Source organism: Musa acuminata, chromosome BXJ1-1 (genome assembly GCF_036884655.1).
Source record: "Musa acuminata AAA Group cultivar baxijiao chromosome BXJ1-1, Cavendish_Baxijiao_AAA, whole genome shotgun sequence".
NCBI classification, from domain to species: Eukaryota; Viridiplantae; Streptophyta; class Magnoliopsida; order Zingiberales; family Musaceae; genus Musa; species Musa acuminata.
The window spans coordinates 37,140,768-37,161,776 of record NC_088327.1 but is presented as its reverse complement, the minus strand read 5'-3'; the positions used below and the strand labels follow the sequence as shown (position 1 = coordinate 37,161,776).

Here is a 21,009-nt window from a genome sequence, read left to right as displayed (position 1 = left end):
ACCTTGGCCTTCAAGACCCTCAGACAAGGGTATTATTGGCCGACCATGTGTCGGGATGCCATATCATACGTACAACAGTGCCAATAATGTCAGAGGCACGCCCGATTGCAACATCAGCCAACAGTCCCTCTTACCCCGATGGATGCGGCTTGACCCTTCGCCTAATGGGGACTCGATCTCCTTGGACCCTTTCCTCCAGCATTGGGACAACGACGTTTCCTTATAGTTGGGGTCGACTATTTCACGAAGTGGGTGGAAGCCGAACCCTTGACCTCCATTACCAAGAAGCAAATCCAAAGCTTCACATGGAAGAACATCATCACCCGATTCAGGATCCCGAGGGCTACCATCGCCGACAACGGAGCTCAATTCAACAACGCTAAGTTCAAGGCCTATTGCCAGTCATACGAGATCCAGTTGAGGTTCAGCTCGGTCGCGCATCCCCAAACTAACGGCTAGACCGAAGTAATGAATCGGGCGATTCTGGACGGCCTCAAGAGGAGGATCTCGAGCATGCACGGAGCCTGGGTGGACGAGCTCCCTAGTGTCTTATGGGCAATGTGGATGACTCTCAAAACCGCCTTAGGGGAGTCTCCGTTTAGCCTGCCGTTCGGGACTGAAGCGGTTCTTTCGCCTGAGATGGTGTTCTCGACCCTGCGCACCTCCAACTACGAACAAGAAGGCTCCGAGAAGGGCCTGCGTGCTAACCTCGACCTCCTCAAAGAAAGAAGAGACAAGGCACATCTACATACCTTGGCGTACAAGAAGGCAACGACTCGGATATACAACCGCAAAGTTCGTCCGTGGCCGATCAAGGTCAGGGACCTCGTCCTCTGAAAGGCAGAGGTGAGCGACCCGACCCGAGCGAGAGGAAAACTCGTGCGTAACTGGGAAGGCCCCTATCGAGTCTACGACATGGTCTGAGAAGTGACCTACTGACTTGAGATTATGGAGGGAGACCCCCTGCCAAGAACGTGGAACGCGATGAACCTAAAAAAATTCTACCGGTAAAAGAAATGAGTCGGGGGTATAGGGAAGACATGTGTTGTCCGAACCATGCGCACCTACAACCGGAAGAGACAAGTTAAGAATTCCAAAACAAGAGTGTTTTTTTGATGAAAAAGAGATACACGATGTGACACTCTTTGCTCTTTGATGAAAAAGAGATACACAAAAGAGATCAGGTGGTGCAGTTGCAAACCCAACCTGACCAAAAACAAAAAAAGGGGGAGTACAACCCTTAGCTCGGAGGGGGAGTCTCGGGCCCGTCATCAAAGGGGACGCTCATCGGCATATCGACATCCTAATCCGCCGAATGGTCGATAAACGTGTCCGACTCTAGTTCCAGGTTCGGGTACTTCGCTCGAAAGTGAGCACAAGCCACCCAGTACCCAAACTCATATGTGGTCTGCCCCGACCTCACCAGGCCGCACTCGAACTCGGCAGATGCCTTATACTCAGCGATCGCCTTCTCGACCTTCTTGGGTAGCGCCAGCCGCTCCTCCTTTAGGACCTCTTCAGCGGCCCAAGCCGAAGACCTAGCGGTCTCGACATCGTGGGAGAGGGTCAGCAGCTCATCATCCAGCGTCCAGATGTGTGACCGGCTTTCCTCCAGCTCGGTCTTCAGACGACTCACCTCCCCATCCAGAGTTGAGGCGCGCTCTTCGGCCGCAGCAATGGTCTCCAGACTCCCCTCGGCCCTTAGCTCCAGGTTCTCCAAGCGAAGGGCGACGTATGTGTCCGACTGGCGCTCGATCACCCGCCCGACATCGAGGACCCGGTGGATCAGCGCCATGGTGTAGTGTTGGCCCTGCACAAAGATCGACGTCAGGACCCATGCAAGAAAGGATTGAGCAAGAGAAGAAAACCACCACTTACCTAGACGAGCGACTTGGCCGCCCGCTCCACCAGCACCTCCGAGGGGGAGCAGTAAAGATCCTTGGCCATGATGGGATGAAATGCCCCTCGGATGAACTCTTGGGCGGTTGGCCCGTCGCCCCAGATGCGACTGTCAGCCTTGAGAGTCACCCATCGAGTGGCATAGGGGGCTCCCAGCTCCCCGACCGGAAGGTCGGCCATGTTCAGAGCCTAGTACTACTCACCTTCAGCCCGAGAGTAGACGCGGCATAGCTCCCGCATCGACGTCGGGCGCACCGGCGGCCTCTTGGAAGGGTCACCACCGGACGACCCGACCGACCCCTTTCCCCTCATGCTCCCCAAACCCTCGCCTTGGAGAGTGGCCCCGGGCGATGCCGGGATAGCAGTCGGGTCCGCAGACTGTTGAATCTCGTATTTTGATGATGAAACTACTTGATATATGTTTATGATTTAATCTGCGTTTTGAGTGACGCAGGGTGCTTCGATCAGGATGAAACAATTAAAGCAGGAACATCATGTTGTGCCGGAGGAACATGTCAGAAGATTGGACGTCGGGCCGGTGGATCGGTCGACGTATCGACAGAAGGCTTCGGGCCGTGGACTCGGGCATCGGGCCAAGAAGAGCGGGTATTGTGCCAAGGATATCGGAGTTGCGGAGTCAACTGGCCGATTGGGCAATAGGCTGCAGGAAAGGACGATGCGCCGAAGAATCGGATGAAGTGTCGAGGGACCAATGACATGCCGGACAACTTGGTTAATTGCTTAGGATTAATTGTCTCGATCGAAGTTTTGCTTTAATTGTGCAGGATTAGCTATGATAACGATGAAGACATAAAGCGAAACAAAGTGTCGGAGTCAAGCGCGAAGGATTTGTTGCAAGTTCGAGAGTTTGACGGAAGTCCGAAGGTTCGTCGGGAATGCTACTGGAACTAGCCGAGAATGAGTTGGGAGCTTGCCGAAGGGTTTTTCGGAAGCTCGCCGGAAGGTTCGTTGGGAGTTCGCGGAGCTCACCGAGAAAGATCGGAGCTTGCCGAAGAAGCTCGTTGGAACGCGCTCAGAACAAATCGTGAAGTCTAGGAGCTTGCCGGGAGTCCGCAGAATGGTTTCCGAGAGTTCATCGGAAGACCGCCGGAAGTTTGCCGAAAGCTCGCCAGAAGAAGTCTTGACTTGCGGACTTTGTAATAGCTTATAAAATGTCTTTAAAATCATAGTTAGCACATTAATTAGGGTTAGGATTAGGTGTTAATCCTATAACCCAAGTAGGGGCCAATTAGGCCCAAGTTCGGACTGGTTTGGGCCAAGTTTGGAGCCAAACCAAGTGAGCTGAAATAGTGAAAGAGGTGGCACCGCCCCAGCCAGGAGGTAGCACCGCCTAGGCTATGTCTCCCAGCGAGACTGGGAGGTGCAACCGCCCCAGGCCAGGAGGTGGCACCGCTTGGGCTAAGTCTCCCAGCGAGACTGGGCGGTGCAACCGCCCCAGCCAGGAGGTGGCACCGCCTGAGCTCAGTCTTCGAGCAAGACTGGGCGGTGCAACCTCCCTGACAGAGAGGTGGCACCGCCTGAGCTCGGTCTTCGAGCTCTGGCAGAGAGGTGCAACCGCCCCTGACAGAGAGGTGCAACCGCCTGGGCTCAGTCTTCGAGCTCTGCCAGGCGGTGCAACCTCTCCAGTCAAGAGGTGCAACCGCCTGATCCCGGAATTCCGGGATTTGATCGTTTTGAGCTCCAAATTTGAATTGGGTTAGGGCCTATAAATACCCCACCCATTCAGCACTGAAAAGATACAGACCTACACCGAAATCTTGATCTTTTCTGTGATTCTAAGAGCTCAAAAGTGTTGTAAAGCCTTTAAGTCTCCTCCTTCTGTTCTTCAAGTTTTGAGTTGTAAAGTGAGGAGAGAAAGGTCTGTAAAGGTTGTCTCCTAAGCCTGTCAAAAGGAGAGAAGCTGTAAAAGGGCAGTTAGCCTTCGCCTATTGAAGGAAGGCCTCTAGTTGACGTCGGTGACCTCGTCGGTGGAGGAAGCCAAAAGTGGAGTAGGTCAAGACTGACCGAACCACTCTAAATCTCTGGTTTGCGTTTATTTTGAGCACTTTATCATTACTGCAAACCTCCTCCATAACTACTGCTCTCTGCGCTTTTACGAACAAGTTTCTAAGTGCTGTTCCTTCCGAATCTGCATTCAGACGTAAATCGGTGTTTTCGTACATTACAGTTTACGTTTACGTTTTGATTATGCAAAACTGTCTTCTGCGTCTTCACGAACAAGTTTCTAAGTGCTGATCTTTCCGAATCTGTTTTCAGACGTAAACCAGTGTTTTCGTACGATATTTACATTGCAGTTTACGTTTACGCCTTGATTCTGCAAAACTGTCTTCTGCGCTTTTACGAACGAGTTTCTAAGTTCAGATCCTTTGAAACTGCGTCTAGACGTAAAATTGCGTTTAGACGTAAAACTGTCCAAACTGTGTTTAGATGTTTTAGACGTAAACTAAGTTTAGACATAAATCTGCGTTTAGACGTAAATCTGCGTTTAGACGTAAAACTACGTTTAGACGCAAACTACGTTTAAACGTAAAACTACGTTTTAGACGTAAACTGAGTTCAGACGTAAATCTGCGTTTAGACGTAAATCTGCGTTTAGACGTAAAACTGCGTTAGACGCAAACTACATTTAGACGTAAATTGTGTTTAGACGCAAACTGCGTTTAGACGTAAACTACGTTTAGACGTAAACTGCGCTTAGACGCAAACTGGGTTTAGACGTAAATTGCGTTTAGAAATAAAACTGCGCTTAATCTTAAGTAATCTTAAACTCGGCTTTTACATCGAAATCGTTTTTATCGAACGAACGCAGCTTTCATTTTTAAATCGCTGAAAGATTTCTGCTGCACTAATTCACCCCCCCCCCCCCCTCTTAGTGCTCTCGATCCTAACACAGACGTCCTCCGGACCAAAGCCTTCGCCTTCTTCGGAGGGCAACCCGCTGTTGAAGACCCTGGCGCCCTCTTTGGCGTGCCCTCCTAGGGGGCACCCCCACCTCTGGAGCCCTCCCCGTCTCGAGGCAGGGGCACATCGGCCTTGACGTTGGGCGTCTTCTCCACCAATCGAAGATCCACCATCTCTGTAAAAAATATCGGTTGGTCAGATAGCTCGGGATGAGCGGACGATCCATCGTATGCGAATGACCATACCCCTGGTGGCGGGGCTCAGTTCTGCCTTGACCATCCACTCCTTTGTCATCTCCTTGATTGCCCGAGAAGAGGACAAGATACCCCTCAGCCAATCCACGTCCGCTATTTCTCTAGCAGAGAGCAACGGGGAGGTATTGTCTGTAGGGAAATCTTGGGGCGACATCACATACGCAGCGGAAGAACAAGAAATTAAAATCCCCAATTTCCCATAAAGATGTTCGTCGTCGTGCAAAGATTGGTGCGCAAAAATCCGCAAAACAAACTGCGTATAGAATAGATTGTGTTACCTAAGGAGATCGTATATCCCTGTTTCCTTGCAGATCTCTAGGAGAGGGTGAAGGAGGTCAAGCGTCCTCTTCTCTAGCGGTGATCCACACAGTAGGGCTGCGACGACGCTCCTCAAAACTCCAGGCCTGCTTTGAGGTGGAGAGGGGGAGGAGAATAGGAGAGGCGAGCAAAAGCTCTAGCTTATGAACCACTAAATCCCTCCTATTTATAGAGGTCCCTTGTCAAACCCTAATGGATCCTCCCCTAGTGGGTATTAGATCTGCATCCAATTACCCAAGCCTTTTAGATTAGTGGATCTCTATCCAATAATCTCTCATGGGCTCTTATTGGATCTCGTCCATGGGATCCAATAATTCAGGGACTTATTGGATATCCAATAAGATAGGGGCTTCGACGAAAATCTCATATCCAAACCTCTACTCATCGCAATGTCTACCATATGTGTGTGACCCTTTAGGCCCAATATTGAGCTAGTCATGAGTCATACCTATCAGAACTCCTTCTAACTTAGTGATATTCATCGGACCAATTTATCAACAAAACCATATTCATCATCTACCGACTCAAATTTCACAAACAAATCGATCAAAACTCACGATATCTCGAGATCAGTGAAACCACTTCTTGAGTGGTAGAACTCGATCAGACGACCATCGAACATAGTAATTGACAAAACAATATTCATCATCTACCCACTCAAATTTCGCACACAAATCGATCACCACTCATGATATCTCGAGATCAACGAAATCACTTCTCGAGTGTTAGAACATGATCAGATGTCCATCAGATTAGGTCATCAACAAAACCAGATTCATCATCTACCTAGTCAAATTTTGCAACAAATCGATCACCACTCATGATACCCCGAGATCAGTGAAACCACTTCTCGAGTGTTAGAACTCGATCAGATGACCATCGAACTAAGTCATCGACAAAACCAATTCATCATCTACCAACTCAAATTTCGCATACAAATCAAACTCAACTCACGATATCTCGAGATCAGTGAAACCACTTCTCAAGTGGTAGAACTCGATCATACAACTATCAAACTAAGTCATCAACCAAAATAGATTCATCATCTAGCAAGTCAAATTTTGCACACAAATCGATCACCATTCACAATATCTCTAGATCAGTGAAACCACTTTTCGAGTGTTAGAACTTGATTAGATGAACATCGGACAAAGTCATTGAAAAAACTAGATTCATCAACTACCCACTCAAATTTCGCACACAAATCGATCACCACTCACGATATTCAGAGATCAACGAAACCACTTCTCGAGTGTTTGAACTCGATCAGATGCCCATCGGACTAGGTCATCGACAAAACCAGATTCATAATCTACCTAGTCAAATTTTGCAACAAATCGATCACCACTCACGATACCCCGAGATCAGTGTAACCACTTCTTGAGTGTTAGAACTTGATCAGATGACCATCGGACTAAGTCATCGACAAAACCAGATTCATCATCTACCCACTCAAATTTCGCACACAAATTGATCTTAATTCATGATATCCCGAGATTAGTGAAACCACTTCTCGAGTGGTAGAACTCGATCATACAACAATCGAACTAAGCCATCGACCAAACTAGATTCATCATCTACCAAGTCAAATTTTGCACACAAATCGATCACCACTCACAATATCTCTATATCAGTGAAACCACTTCTCAAGTGTTTGAACTCGATTAGATGAGCATCGGACAAAATCATTGACAAAACTAGATTCATCAACTACCCACTCAAATTTCGCACACAAATCGATCACCACTCACGATATTTAGAGATTAACGAAACCACTTCTCAAGTGTTAGAACTCGATCAGATGTCCATCAGACTAGGTCATCGACAAAACTAGATTCATCATCTACCCAGTAAAATTTCGCAACAAATCGATCACCACTCATGATATCCCGAGATCAGTGAAACCACTACTCAGAGTGTTAGAACTCAATTAGATGACCATTGGAATAAGTCATCAACAAACCAGATTCATCATCTACCCACTCAAATTTCGCACACAAATCGATCACAACTCACGATATCCGTAGATCAGTGAAATCACTTTTCGAGTGTAAGAACTCGATCATATGACCATCAGACTAAGTCATCGACAAAACCATATTCATCATCCACCCACTAAAATTTCACACACAAATCGATCACCATTCACGATATCCCGAGATCAGTGAAACCACTTCTCGAGTGTTAGAACTCGATCAGATGACCATCAGACTACGTTATCGACAAAACCAAACTCATGATGTACCCAGTCAAATTTTGCAACAAATCAATCACCACTCACGATATCCCAAGATAAGTGAAACCACTTCTCAAGTGTTAAACTCGCTCAGATGACCATCAAACTAAGTCATCGACAAAACAAAATTCATCATCTACCCACTCAAATTTTGCAAACAAATCAATCACAACTCACGATATCCCGAGATCAGTGAAACCACTTCTCGAGTGTTAGAACTCGATCAGACGACCATCGGACTAAGTCATCGACAAACACAGATTCATCATCTACCCTCTTAAATTTCGCACACAAATCGAACACTACACACGATATCTCGAGATCAGGGAAACCACTTCTCTGGTGTTAGCACTCAATCAGACGACCATCAGACTAAGTCATTGACAAAACCAGATTCATCATCTACCGACTCAAATTTCGCACACAAATCGATCACAAACCATGATATCCTGAAATCAGTGAAACTACTTGTTTGAGTGTTAGGACATGATCTGACGATCATTGGAATAAGTCATCGACAAAACCAAATTTATCATCTACCCATTAAAATTTCACACACAAATCGATTAGCACTCACGATATTTCGAGTTCAATGAAACCACTTCTCGAGTGGTAGAACTTGGTCAGACGACCATCGGACTAGGTCATCGACAAAACCAGATTCATCACCTACCCAGTAAAATTTAACAACAAATCGATCACCACTCATGATATCCCGAGATCAGTGAAACCACTTCTCGAGTGTTAGAACTCGATCAGATGACCATCGGACAAAGTCATCGACAAAACCAGATTCATCATCTACCTACTCAAATTTCGCACACAAATCGATCACCACTCATGATATCTCGAGATAAGTGAAAACACTACTCGAGTATTAGAACTCGATCAGACGACCATCGTACTAATTCATCGACAAAACCAGATTCATCATCTACCCACTCCACTCAAATTTTGCATACAAATCGATCACAACTCACGATATCCTGAGATTAGTGAAACTTCTTATTGAGTGTTAGAACTTGATCAGACGCCCATCGAACTAAGTCATCGACAAATCCAAATTCATCATCTACCCACTAAAATTTCACACACAAATCGATCACCACTCACGATATCTCGAGATCAATGAAACCACTTCTCGAGTGTTAGAACTCGATCAGATGACCATCGAACTATGTCATCGACAAAACCAGATTCATCATTAGAACTCAATCAGAAGACCATCAGACTAGGTCATAAACAAAACTAGATTCATCATCTACCTAGTCAAATTTCGCACATAAATCGATCACTACTCATGATATCCCAAGATCAATGAAACCACTTCTTGAGTGTTAGAACTCATTCATACAACCATCAGACTATGTAATTGAAAAAACCATATTCATCATATACCCACTGAAATTTGCACACAAATCGATCACCACTCACGATATGCCGGTGATCAGTGAAACCACTTCTTGAGTGTTAGAACTCGATCAGACGACCATCGGACTAAGTCATTGATAAAGCCAGATTCATCATCTACCCAATCAAATTTCACACACAAATCGATCACCACTCACGATATGCCGAGATCAGTAAGACCACTTCTTGAGTGTTAGAACTCAATTAGACGACCATCGGACTAAGTCATCGACAAAGCCAGATTCACCATCTACCCACTCAAATTTCGCACACAAATCGATCACCACTCATGATATGCCGAGATCAGTGAAACCACTTCTCAAGTGAGAACTCAATCAGACGACCATCGGACTAAGTCATTGACAAAACCAGATTCATTATCTTCCCAATCAAAATTTGAACACAAATTGATCACCACTCACGATATCCCGAGATCAATGAAACCATTTCTCAAGTTTCAGAGCTTGATCAGACAACCATCGGACTAAGTCATCGACAAAACTAGATTCATCATCTACCCACTCAAAATTCACACACAAATCGATCACCCCTCATGATATGTCGAGATCAGTGAAACCACTTCTTGAGTGTTAGAACTCAATCAGACGACCATCGGACTAAGTCATCGACAAAGCCAGATTCATCATCTACCCAATCAAATTTCACACACAAATCGATCACCACTCACGATATCCCGAGATCAGCGAAACCACATCTCGAGTATTAGAACTCAATCAGACGACCATCAAACTAAGTCGTCGACAAAACCAAAGTCATCATCCACCCACTCAAATTTCGCACAAAATCGATCACCACTCATGATATCCCGAGATCAGTGAAACCACTTCTCAAGTGTTAGAACTCGATCAGACCACCATCGGACTAAGTCATCGATAAAACCAGATTCATCATCTACCTAATCAAATTTCACACACAAATAGATCACCACTCATGATATCTCGAGACCAGTGAAATCATTTCTCGAGTGTTTGAACTCGATCAGATGACCATCGGACTAAGTCATCGATAAAGCTAGATTCATCATCTACCCAATCAAATTCCGCACACAAAACGATCACCACTCACGATATTCAAAAACAACGAAACCACTTCTCTGAGTGTTAGAACTCGATCAGATGTCCATCGGACTAGGTCATCGACAAAACCAGATTCATCATCTACCTAGTCAAATTTTGCAACAAATTGATCACCACTCATGATATCCCGAGATTAGTGAAACCACTTCTCGAGTGTTAAACTCGATCAGATAATCATCGGAATAAGTCATCAACAAAACCAGATTCATCATCTACTTATACAAATTTCACACACAAATCGATCACTACTCACGATATCCTTAGATCAGTGAAATCACTTTTCGAGTGTTAGAACTCGATCAGATGACCATCAGACTAAGTCATCGACAAAACCAGATTCATCATCATCTACCCACTAAAATTTCACACACAAATCGATCACCAGTCACGATATCCCGAGATCAGTGAAACCACTTCTCGAGTGTTAGAACTCGATCAGATGACCATCGGACTAGGTCATCGACAAAACCAGATTCATCATCTACCCACTCAAATTTTGCACATAAACCGATAACAACTCACGATATATGTAGATCAGTGAAATCACTTTTCGAGTGTTAGAACTCGATCATATGACCATCAGACTAAGTCATCGACGAAATCAGATTCATCATCTACCCAGTCAAATTTCACACACAAATCGATCACCACCGACTGGAGTAGGACTCCCCGTCTAACCTCTTGGCTTTAGATTTCAAGAAAGAGATTCGTGCGTGGCCTCAGAATGCAGTCGTGGATGCCACTAATTTCTACGTTTTCTTGACAGAAATTGGCGAGATGGTCGAGTCAGTCTTTTGCGGTGGCGGTAAATTTGGCTTGGCTTGCGATCGTAAACTTTGATAGCGGAGAAGGGAGATTGATTTGATGGAAATCTGTGCTATTGAGGTCAGGTTTTGGAGCCTAACAGGATCTTTGGATAATATGCTAACCATGTTTGCATTCATGGCTTCGGTTTGAGCTCGGTATATGCCAGGGGAAAAGTCGGGAACGAATCAAGGTTTGAATTGCAGCTTTGATAAATATATATTTGAAATATGAAAATAAATATATATTAAATTATATATATTGTGTAAAATATATAAAAATATATAAGAACAAACCCCTCAATAGTTACAGATAAAAGGACAGGAGTTTTGCAAAAAAATATTGACTTTATGAACATAATTATGTATATGATGACAGGAGTTTCTGCATTCAGCTGCTTCTTCAGATGACATCTTCAGAAACATTCATTCATTAGGTCTCACCAAACCATGATTTATTATTTCACCGCTTAAACTGAAATATACTACGACGTATCGTATTGCGAAGGTTCTCCGAATACGATGTACGTAGCAAAACTAGCTATTATTAACCGATCGTCAGAGGGCAGAAAATCGATCATTGGACTCAAACGATCAGATTGAGGAGTTACGATTCCCAAAATACAAGGACTATGACTAATTCGATTTTCCGGTTAATTCGATTTTTCAACTCGGTCTGCTTCTGATTCAAGTGGTCAAGTCTAATTTTCATGAACCTATATAATTTAATCTATTGAAAAAGATTAAATTTAAATAATTTTCGTGCAAAAAAAACTTAATATGTTAAATAGAATTAATTAATATTTGTGATAATTTTTCAAGAACTAGTGATTATTCCATGATTGATATTAAATGTGTTTAAAATAAAATCAGATGAATCTGAAAGCATGATTAAAGGCCCAATGTTTAAACTATTCAGAACCAATCAATTATTTGGATTTTACTTGTACTTATATTTTAAAGATTTTGAAATATTTTCAAATGGACACAAAAGACATATTTTCTTAACAACCCTATGTGGAGGAAAGGTTATGTTGGGTAATCTTGCAATTCTAAATTCATTTCTTTTATAAAATTCGAAAATCATTATTTGATGCATAATAAAACTGAAACCGTGGATCGAAAAAACAAAAAAAGATATTATCTGATTAAGCACGAATTTAATGATATTATCTGTGCAAATTATACGGATAATATGATTAAGAAACTTGAAATGAGATTCATGAGTAACTTTACTTCTTTTCATGATCAATAAATTAAAATAATAAAAATGGCAATCACTCATTGGACTTTTGCTAATGATCTATTTATTCTTTTCAAAACTGATATTACATCTGCTGCAACCATCCAAAGCTGATGGTAAGCATCATTTTTCAAAATAGTGAACCTACACAATTATTAAAGAGAATTGATTGGTCAACACCAAAACCAAAAAAAACAAAAAACATGAAACTGAAGTTGAAGCTAACACCAGTGAACAATCTTCCAGACTGTTAGCAATTAAACTCTGCTACCCTGAGGTAGTGGAACAACCCCATCGAAGAAATCTCCAAAGTAGCCATGTGGCTCATGAACCAATCTAGAGATTATATCTCTAAGTGTGATCACGCCCTCCAAATTCTCATCTTGGTCCACGACATATATCCTTTGTATCTTCTCCATGTCGAGACTCAGAATAATGTCTTTAACTGTGTCATCCCTTTTACAAGTTACGACATTGTTCATCGTTGATGAAACCACTTGCTGCTCTTCCACATAAGCCTTTATTTTGATGATGAAGTCCTTGGTAGTGATGGACCTTTAAGAAAAGTTAAAAGCAATTTTTGTAAGGACATATAACAAATTTATATCTTGCTAACATAATGTTAAATATGTTAGATCAGTTCAATTCGCACTTCAAAAGGTTGTACTAGTACAACTCGTGGAAATAAGGAAGCTATGAATATTTCATGGCAATCTGTATCTACCTCAAATGTGAGAAGTTGATTTTTAAGAAAACGATGCATATTATGTATTAATGCAGTACATATTGACACAGTTCTCCTAAATTATGTACCACAATTTTTTCTTTAACTCATGAATTTGTTATTCTGGTATACAAAAGTCAGTGGTCATCTCCCATGAACATTGGCCTGCTTTTTATTTTAATTGTAGGCCCAAGAGAAATCTTGTAAAATAGAAAAAACGACATTTCAATATTCATAAGCAATAGTTTCAGGTCGTGTAAAATAATATTTATCAAGATGATGGGAAATTTTTGCATTGTAAATTAAATCTATCAAGAAATTTTTGCACACACAAACCTGTACTTGTCACATAGTGCAGGTTGAGTTAAGAGATAGTGGATATCTCTTATGCTTATAGTTCCTATTGCCTTTCTCCCACTTCCATCAACTACTGGAAGTCCGCCAACTCCTTTGTTTCTCATTAGTTGGAAGGCATTTAGAACTGGTTCATCCTCCCTCACCTGCATGAGATGGCAGGAAGATATTATTAAAGTTCTGCTCTTCCATCAACTTCTAACACATACATATTTGAATTGAACAATAGTAATAATAGTCACATTATCTCTCAGGTCGATATAGAATGACATATAATTCTACATGCATTCAACCACAGATGCAACTTGATATTAATCAGTTTATGCTTATACATGAATTTCCTTCAATTTTAATGCAAGGATACTTTTGGTATAAATGATTAATTTTGTAGTACTTTAATATCTCAAAATTTAACTAATTATTGTTAGCCAGGTAGCATTAGATACATTATCTATATTAGGTGTACATGGTCAAAAAATCGATTGCATAAAGTACTGAAATTGAGCAAATTTAAGATATTGCAGCATTATGTACCTTTATTAGCTTCCTAGGCATCATAATAGGAAGTCCCAGCTCAAAGAGTTTCTTAGTTCCCCAATTTTCAAACCAATGAAGCCCAACACATTCCGCAAGCATGTGAATTATAGCAGATTGAGTTATAATATTATCAATCTTCTCTTCACCGAGGTCAACTACTGGAAGACTCTTCATTTTGTACTTGGACAGAAGCAATAACATGGTTAAAAAGGAATCAGACTTCTGCAAGGCAAGAAAGGGTGCCCAACGGAATGAACCCGAGATATCAGAAACCTATAAAAGTCATTATTGTACAGGAAACCAAAATTAGTTTAAAGATAGTTTCAGTATGTTTCATTATTTCTGAAATAACTTCAAAAAGAGAGGAACCTTTGTAATTTTGTACAAGTCTGAAGAAGTGAATACTTCAAATATATTTCCTGCAATTGTTGCTTCAGTAGCTCCTGATCCTGTGGAATGAACTTTGTCTTTGATCTCACCATTAGCTTCCACAGGAATTGCTGAGCTGTCTAGTCCTGACATTGTTCTTTCCAATGTAACAACTGTGCCTAGCTTTGCTGCTAATTTATTGGCATCTCTTGTTGCAGCAGGACTTGCCTTCATCCCACTTGCTACAACTTCTGACTGCAACAGATGTACATGTAAGTTTTTAGCTTGTTAGAATCAACGAGTGGATCAAAGCGTGAAGTTCATTTAATATTTTATTGTCTTGAATCTCAACCAAAATTTCAAGGTAAGTGCAAGCATATATTTCCAATTAAGTATGAAAATGCTCAACATTATTACTTAAATCCATACTCATTTTTAGTTCATGTCAAATTACTCCTAGAGTTAATTCTCCAATTGATTTAATTAAAAATTTAGTAGATATTACCACGGTTAAATTACTATTAATTCCTTTTGTTTCAGCTTATTTTCAAATTTTAGTAATCTTTGAGAAAATTTCTTTCTATTCAAAACTAAAGTTCTAGGAATTAACCTTGAAGTTCCCCTATGACATAAAGAATATGGTCATATTTGTGACTTACAAATTTTCTTAAATTCTTGATGCTTCAATATCAACCTATTTTAATATGTTAAGACATGAAATATACTGTTAGATGATAAATGCTCTTCATCCTAGTTCAAGAGCATTCAGAAACTCCATAATGGGAGATGCATGAATCTTTAACTTAAATTAATTGGGATGGATCATTAGTTTGTGTTTCATATAAGCTACCAAAAGTATAATTTATTGTGTGTTATCTATAAATCATACTGGCAGAAACCAAAATAATGAATGAAATGCTTCATATTAAGTTCATATTGAAACATACGGTCAAAGATGAAGTTATCTGTGTTTGCATACTCTAAATACATTAGTTGGATATAGGCAGTTTTTCCATATGATGCAACACTTTGTAGTACTTCTGGCAATTTACGGAGCTATGCCAAACTAATCGATCACTCAATAGTCATATCAAGAACTACATAAAATGTTTTAGTTATGTGCATGTCCATGTGACATCACACTAGGTCTGATTTGACTAGAAGAAAATTTTCACAAATAAAAGATTTTATATCAAAAACAGGTGAATTTGTTGTTGTTTCCACTTTCTTTCTTTTTCTCCCTAGTTCTTCTTTCCTTTACTTTCTTCCTTCGTATCAAGCTCCCATATATATAGTGCTTCCATGCAAAGATTTTAATTTTGAATAATACCGCCTGTACCGAGCGGTACGTACCGAGCTGCCAGCAGATCAATACACGGATCGCCCACTACCGGGTGGTACCACTGATTGGGGTTGTTTCCACCCCATTACCATCCTAAATCGGGCGGTATCGAGGGAGAAGAAAAAAGAGGGAGAAGGGAAAGGGAAGAACTTGGAGATCGGCGCCGCTCTCCCTCCTCGTATGTTGATGACTTCTCTCGGCATGGGGAGAAGAATCCTCAGCATCGTAGGGAGAAGAGAGGCGACATCACCTTGGCGACATCACGGGAAGAAAAGAGGAGACGTCGCCTTGGCGAAAACGTTTTTCTTTACTTGTATATATATATATATATATATATATATATATATATATATATATATAAAGGCGACATCATGGGCAAAAAAGAGGCATCATCGACGTCGCATAAAATAAATTTTTTTACTTATATATATATACACACGGCATCGCCGAGGTGACATCATCTCGTTTTTCTGCTCGTGTGGGGAGAAGAAACCTCGGTTTCTTCCCCACACATGCCAAAAAGAGCGACGAGGCAGTCACCTTTTTTTTTACTTATATATACATACATATACATATACATATACATATACATACATATATATACATACATACATATATACATACATATATATATATATATATATACATACATATATATATATATATATATATATACCGTGCGAATCTTGAAACTCTGGTACGGTACAAAATTTCAATCCTTACTTCCATGATTCTACATTATTAATGTATCGCCTCAATCTCTTAGTTTGGTAAAAATCTGCACATCACTTGATTAGTTTGACATTTCGCTTTGGGAACTATCTCACATCCCTTTGGTATGTGCAAGTCCTGCTCTTACTTGATTTAAAAAGGTATATTTAGAACAATCATGAAATATAAGTAAGAAAAATCAAAATGTAATCATTGTTATACAATGATTTCTTTATTTTTTTGCCTTTTCCAAGGCCTTTCTTTCTTCTCATTTATTCCTTTCTTTCTCAACCCTCAATAGACATTCAAAGATCACTTTCATGTATCCCTCCACTTTCATGTCCACTGCCGTCCACATCTTACACCCTCAATGTCCACGACATTAGCCTCTACTTCAAAATCTCCTTCCAACTTAGTAGTCATCACTATCCAGATCATTTTCATGACATTCGTAACAGTATAAACTACAGCAGGGCCATTGCCACATGCCTCTGTGCCCTAACACTCCTCTGAATCAATGAACAGTGTTGATTCCCCCAAATTTCCATCATGTCGACCTTCACATACATCCCCTTTCAGTTATGGCCCGTGTTGACCATCTTCATCTCAGTATCTCCCTCCACCTTTATGCTCACAACCGCATATGTGCCTCCTGCAGTGTCCATGAGGCATGGTCTCAATCAACCATGGCAAAGCTATGCTGCTATCCTCCATGTCCTCATCTTTCTCACTTTACATGACCATGGCTAGCTAAAGCTACCTCACCAATGGTTTCATCCTATTTGAATGTGTCAAAGGTTCTAGGAAGGGCATGTCTCATAACAAAACCGGCCTGTAACCTATAGTTAAGTTTCCTTATTCAGAATTTCAGAAATTTCTGGTGCTTTTGTTGTTTTTCTTCATGAACTGTAGATGCATATAAGATTAAGCATATACCTCTAAGGTTTTGCTCTATTTTCCTATGTATTTTATTTATTTTGGAGGCACAAATTAAATTCTAAGTATATATTGGTTGAATACTACTTGGTAAAAGGGATCTGGGTAACTACTAACAAGTTTGAAAGGTCCAAAGTTCCTGTTGAAATAATGGACCATCATGTTAAACCAAATAAAATTGCGGTCATTGATGAATCAAGGACTGCTGTACCATTCGAAACTGTACGAGATGGGTGGTCTCTATTGGTCTGGGCATGGGCCAATACGTGAACCACCACCATTTCGGGCAGCCCAATCCAGTTAAGTAAAAAAATAATAAAAGCATCAAAATTAGGGCTCATGAACATGACTTCTCGAGTTCAATGCTTCTTCTGCCTCTGTCGTTGCTTCACTGCTTCACGACACCGTTGCCACTACTGCTGCTTCGTGATGCCGCTGCCAATGTTGTTGCCGCCACATTCATTATTCTTACCAAATATGCTCCCACCTCTTCTTCTTCCTTCTTCATTCTTCTTCACAGCTTCTTCCTTTTTCTTCCTCCTCCACCGCTTCCCCTACTCTTTTCTTCCTTCCTCCTTCCTTCTTCCTCCTCAATTCCTCCACCGCCCCTTTCTCTTTTTCCTCTTTTCCTTTCTCTTTGAAACACCGGTACATTCTAGTGTACTAGTACTAATCGATACATACTGGTCCAATAGATCACTAAAACGGGTCCGGTACCCGAGACGGCGATCCTTGGTTGATCAAGCTACCATTTATGCCTCCTTTTGATTGGTTATTTGTCTTTGTTCTCTCTAATACAAAATCCAGTTTATATAACTTTGAACTTGTGTAGTAAAATCACACAATAACATAATATGTGCATGCTGCATTACAGAATGGTGAGAGCGGGTCTTTCATAGTTTGGTATTTGTTCAAAATTTTGTCAAAGTTTTCACCAACAAATGTCATGCCTTGTTATAACTTTACTCACTGTATCAAGTTTGTCTCATACAATATATAAACTGTTCCATGACTATTTTTCACCTTTTCTAAATTCTATAATGCAAAGTTTACAACTGAAACCTAATTAGCTATATCAGCTCAAGGGATTGACATTTCCCAGGATTAATATTTATTTGCTTAGTTAACAAGCTTCTTTGTGATGAATTTTGTCCTTGAATCATTGTACTTAAGTTTATCCATTGCATGGTTTATGAACTATATATTTTGATACACAACATATAAAAATTTACGACATTAAAGAGCATTTGGTTTAAACCCATCATCAAACCTGATGCAGAATCCATACAGCAATGCCAGCAAATTCTACAATCCCAATGTATCTATCAATCCAACTCGCATTCTCTGGCGCTTCCACATCTCGAACTGGTGCACTCATTATCTTGTGCTTGGATAGGATTTCAATTGCATTGGCCAGAGTAGAATCAGAAGGTATCTCAACCACTGATGGCAAGGACTCCAAATTAGAATGTCATATTCCATCAGCTAATCAATCTTAAACTTAGACAAACTGAAAGAAACTTATAGAGAAAAGCAATTTAAAAGGAACAACTAAAAAGTAATGCACCATATCTGTAATATGAAGTGTAAACTTCTAGGTTGGACAGGTAGAGATATCAGCAATACTAGAATAATCATAAATATGAGTAATGATCCATGTTAAACTACCAAAACATGAGCTTTAGGTGGCTCTGATAAGATAAGATTTTGATTCCCTATGTTAGATGCCAATAGTTGTATTTATTGGTATCTTGATAAAACCAAGATAAGCTCTTAGCCTCTCACAATAGCATGTTCATGGACAACTCATCTGTTAACCAACCTAACTTGTAGAGATCACCTTTTATGTAGTTAGGAGTTGCACATTTGTAATGTTTGCTCGTTTCATGTTAAGTCACATAAATTGCGTCCCTTGCTCATTACTTTAAATGTGGATTCAACTCTTATTTGTATCTTCATGTTGTTCAATTTTTTCTAGTTGTGCATCATTAAAGTTCAACTTGTTTTTATGAAAAAGGAATGTACCCAATGCATGGGCCTCCCACCAATGTGGGGTCAGAGTCGATATATCCAGCCTTGCCCACAATAGAAACTCGTAGTGGTTCTATATAATATTGAATGGCTATAATCGATTGGAATACACAACTAATTTTCTTGTGACAATTATCAATTATTTTTTTAATAACAATCATCATTTTCCATTATGCCCACTAATATAAACTATAAAACAATGAATATATAGAAACACACGTAATGGAAGGAGCAATTAGTACTAACATAACCATCTTAATGGTTTTGGTAGTGTTCTTTATGCATCTTATCAAATTAGAGCCTTGTTACAAAATCAAAATGAAAGTACTCTTACTATTTTTCTCGCCTTTTTGCTTATCACATCGACCCTTTTTTTATTTTCTAAAGATTGCAAGTAAAACTATGAGCATCGGGTTAATTAGCCTCTAACTACTTGTCTCTTTTTTTGTCTCCCATTTTATCGAACAAATGGTAGGGAGAGTGGTAGAAGCATCTTTTAGGAAAACAAAAAGGATGTTTGTGATAAATATGATGAATAAGATATCTCCTAAAGACATGAGCAACAGCTCCAAATACATCAGAAGTAAAGCAGTCACGTGCCTTCGGAGGATGGGGCCGGAGGGAAGGCAGCAACGAGGATGCTCTCGAAGCAGGAGTTGAGCTTCTCGGTGGGGCTAAGTTGCGGCTCCTGAATGTCCCACAAATCCTCCAATCGATGACCCAACTCCGCCTCCGGGCTCGACTTCGCGCTCCCTGGTGGGCTATCCATCAATCAATGCTCCCTCTCGACTCCCTTTGATCGCCCTCCTCTCTCTCTCTCTCTCTCTCTGATGGCTCACCTTCCTCCCTTGCTCCTCCGGATGATAGATTCTATATTTAACCGTCTTCATGAGGAGGTCGAGGTGATCGGAGGAAGGGAGGGAGAGATTAGCGGATTGGAAGCTTGGAGCGAGGAGAGTGCCGAGTGGGAGGTGGACAAGTGGAAACGAACCCGAGAAAAACTCCACTTTGATTAAGCTCGACTCCATTTTACCACAAAAATTACAAGCTTTTCCATGTTTAGCGCCATATAATAATTTAATGTGTACAAAGAGAAAAAGAATAGGGCGAGAACACAGAAGAAGAAAAAAAGAAAAGAAAGAGAGAAATAAAAGGAGAAGTTTTCTTATAACTAAGGGTTAGTAGCTCAAAATTTACTGCTTAATTAATGAGAGCATAATTTACTAAAAGATAAGTATAAACTATAATACATATTAAATTCATGATGCATCGTACTTTGATGATTTTAAATTTTTCATAATTATCTTATGATACGAATCATTTTTTTTTTTAATTTGATAGAGTAAAGTTTGAAATTTATTATCTCGGAACTTGGGAGTATTCGATACATACCATGCACTACATTATTCTCTATAGGTGAGTGACACGAGAGTATCTAATTTGTTACCATCAACTTGTATAAATCTTGCTAATCCTATGGTATTTTCTACGACCCACAATATTTATCCCATAGCCTTTAATCCAAATCTCTTAAATATGATAACCTAAAAACTAAATGAGTTGTAAGCCTATTTCTCTATAGATAGCCCAACTTGATTGAATAGCTTGAATTAATTACTAAAGAGTTAAGGGGCATACCTTTATAAGTTGAAAAAGCTTAAACTCTTAACTTTCTGGCCTATCTTAAAAAAAGCATTTGCTTAGAGAAAGTTATTGTTTCATTAAAAGATGATGGTCTATGGGCTGATTCAAAGGAAGAGTTAATTCAACTTATCTGATAGAACCCCTATGCATTCTAAGTTTGGAGTTGATTTTTTTAGGGG

At 40.6% G+C, this 21,009-nt stretch overlaps 2 protein-coding genes across 2 annotated transcripts; one reads left to right on the top strand and one right to left on the bottom strand.

The window, feature by feature from the left end:
* Positions 1-468: 468 nt before the first annotated feature.
* LOC135679614 (uncharacterized) lies at positions 469-837 on the top strand. Its single transcript, XM_065193575.1, has one exon. The coding sequence runs from the start codon at positions 469-471 to the stop codon at positions 835-837; it is 369 nt and encodes a 122-aa protein (XP_065049647.1).
* An 11,465-nt stretch (positions 838-12,302) lies between these two features.
* On the bottom strand, positions 12,303-20,160 carry LOC135678399 (SNF1-related protein kinase regulatory subunit gamma-1-like). The gene is made up of 6 exons (XM_065191167.1): positions 19,787-20,160; positions 18,426-18,598; positions 14,167-14,421; positions 13,795-14,070; positions 13,243-13,406; positions 12,303-12,737 (listed from the first exon to the last, which is right to left on the bottom strand). Exons 1-6 carry the CDS (start codon positions 19,953-19,955, stop codon positions 12,440-12,442), a joined length of 1,335 nt encoding a protein of 444 aa, XP_065047239.1. The 5' UTR covers positions 19,956-20,160; the 3' UTR covers positions 12,303-12,439.
* Between the last annotated feature and the right edge of the window lie 849 nt (positions 20,161-21,009).

Bases quoted from the DNA above. Each gene is read 5' to 3' on its own strand.
- LOC135679614 (XM_065193575.1), top strand. From the start codon at position 469: ATGAATCGGGCGATTCTGGACGGCCTCAAGAGGAGGATCTCGAGCATG.
- LOC135678399 (XM_065191167.1), bottom strand. From the start codon at position 19,955: ATGGATAGCCCACCAGGGAGCGCGAAGTCGAGCCCGGAGGCGGAGTTG. The intron at 18,599-19,786 runs GCACGTGACTGC...CCTTGCCATCAG, and splicing joins TCCGGCCCCATCCTCCGAAG to TGGTTGAGATACCTTCTGAT. The intron at 12,738-13,242 runs GTTTGTGTGTGC...CTTTTCTTAAAG, and splicing joins GCACTATGTGACAAGTACAG to GTCCATCACTACCAAGGACT.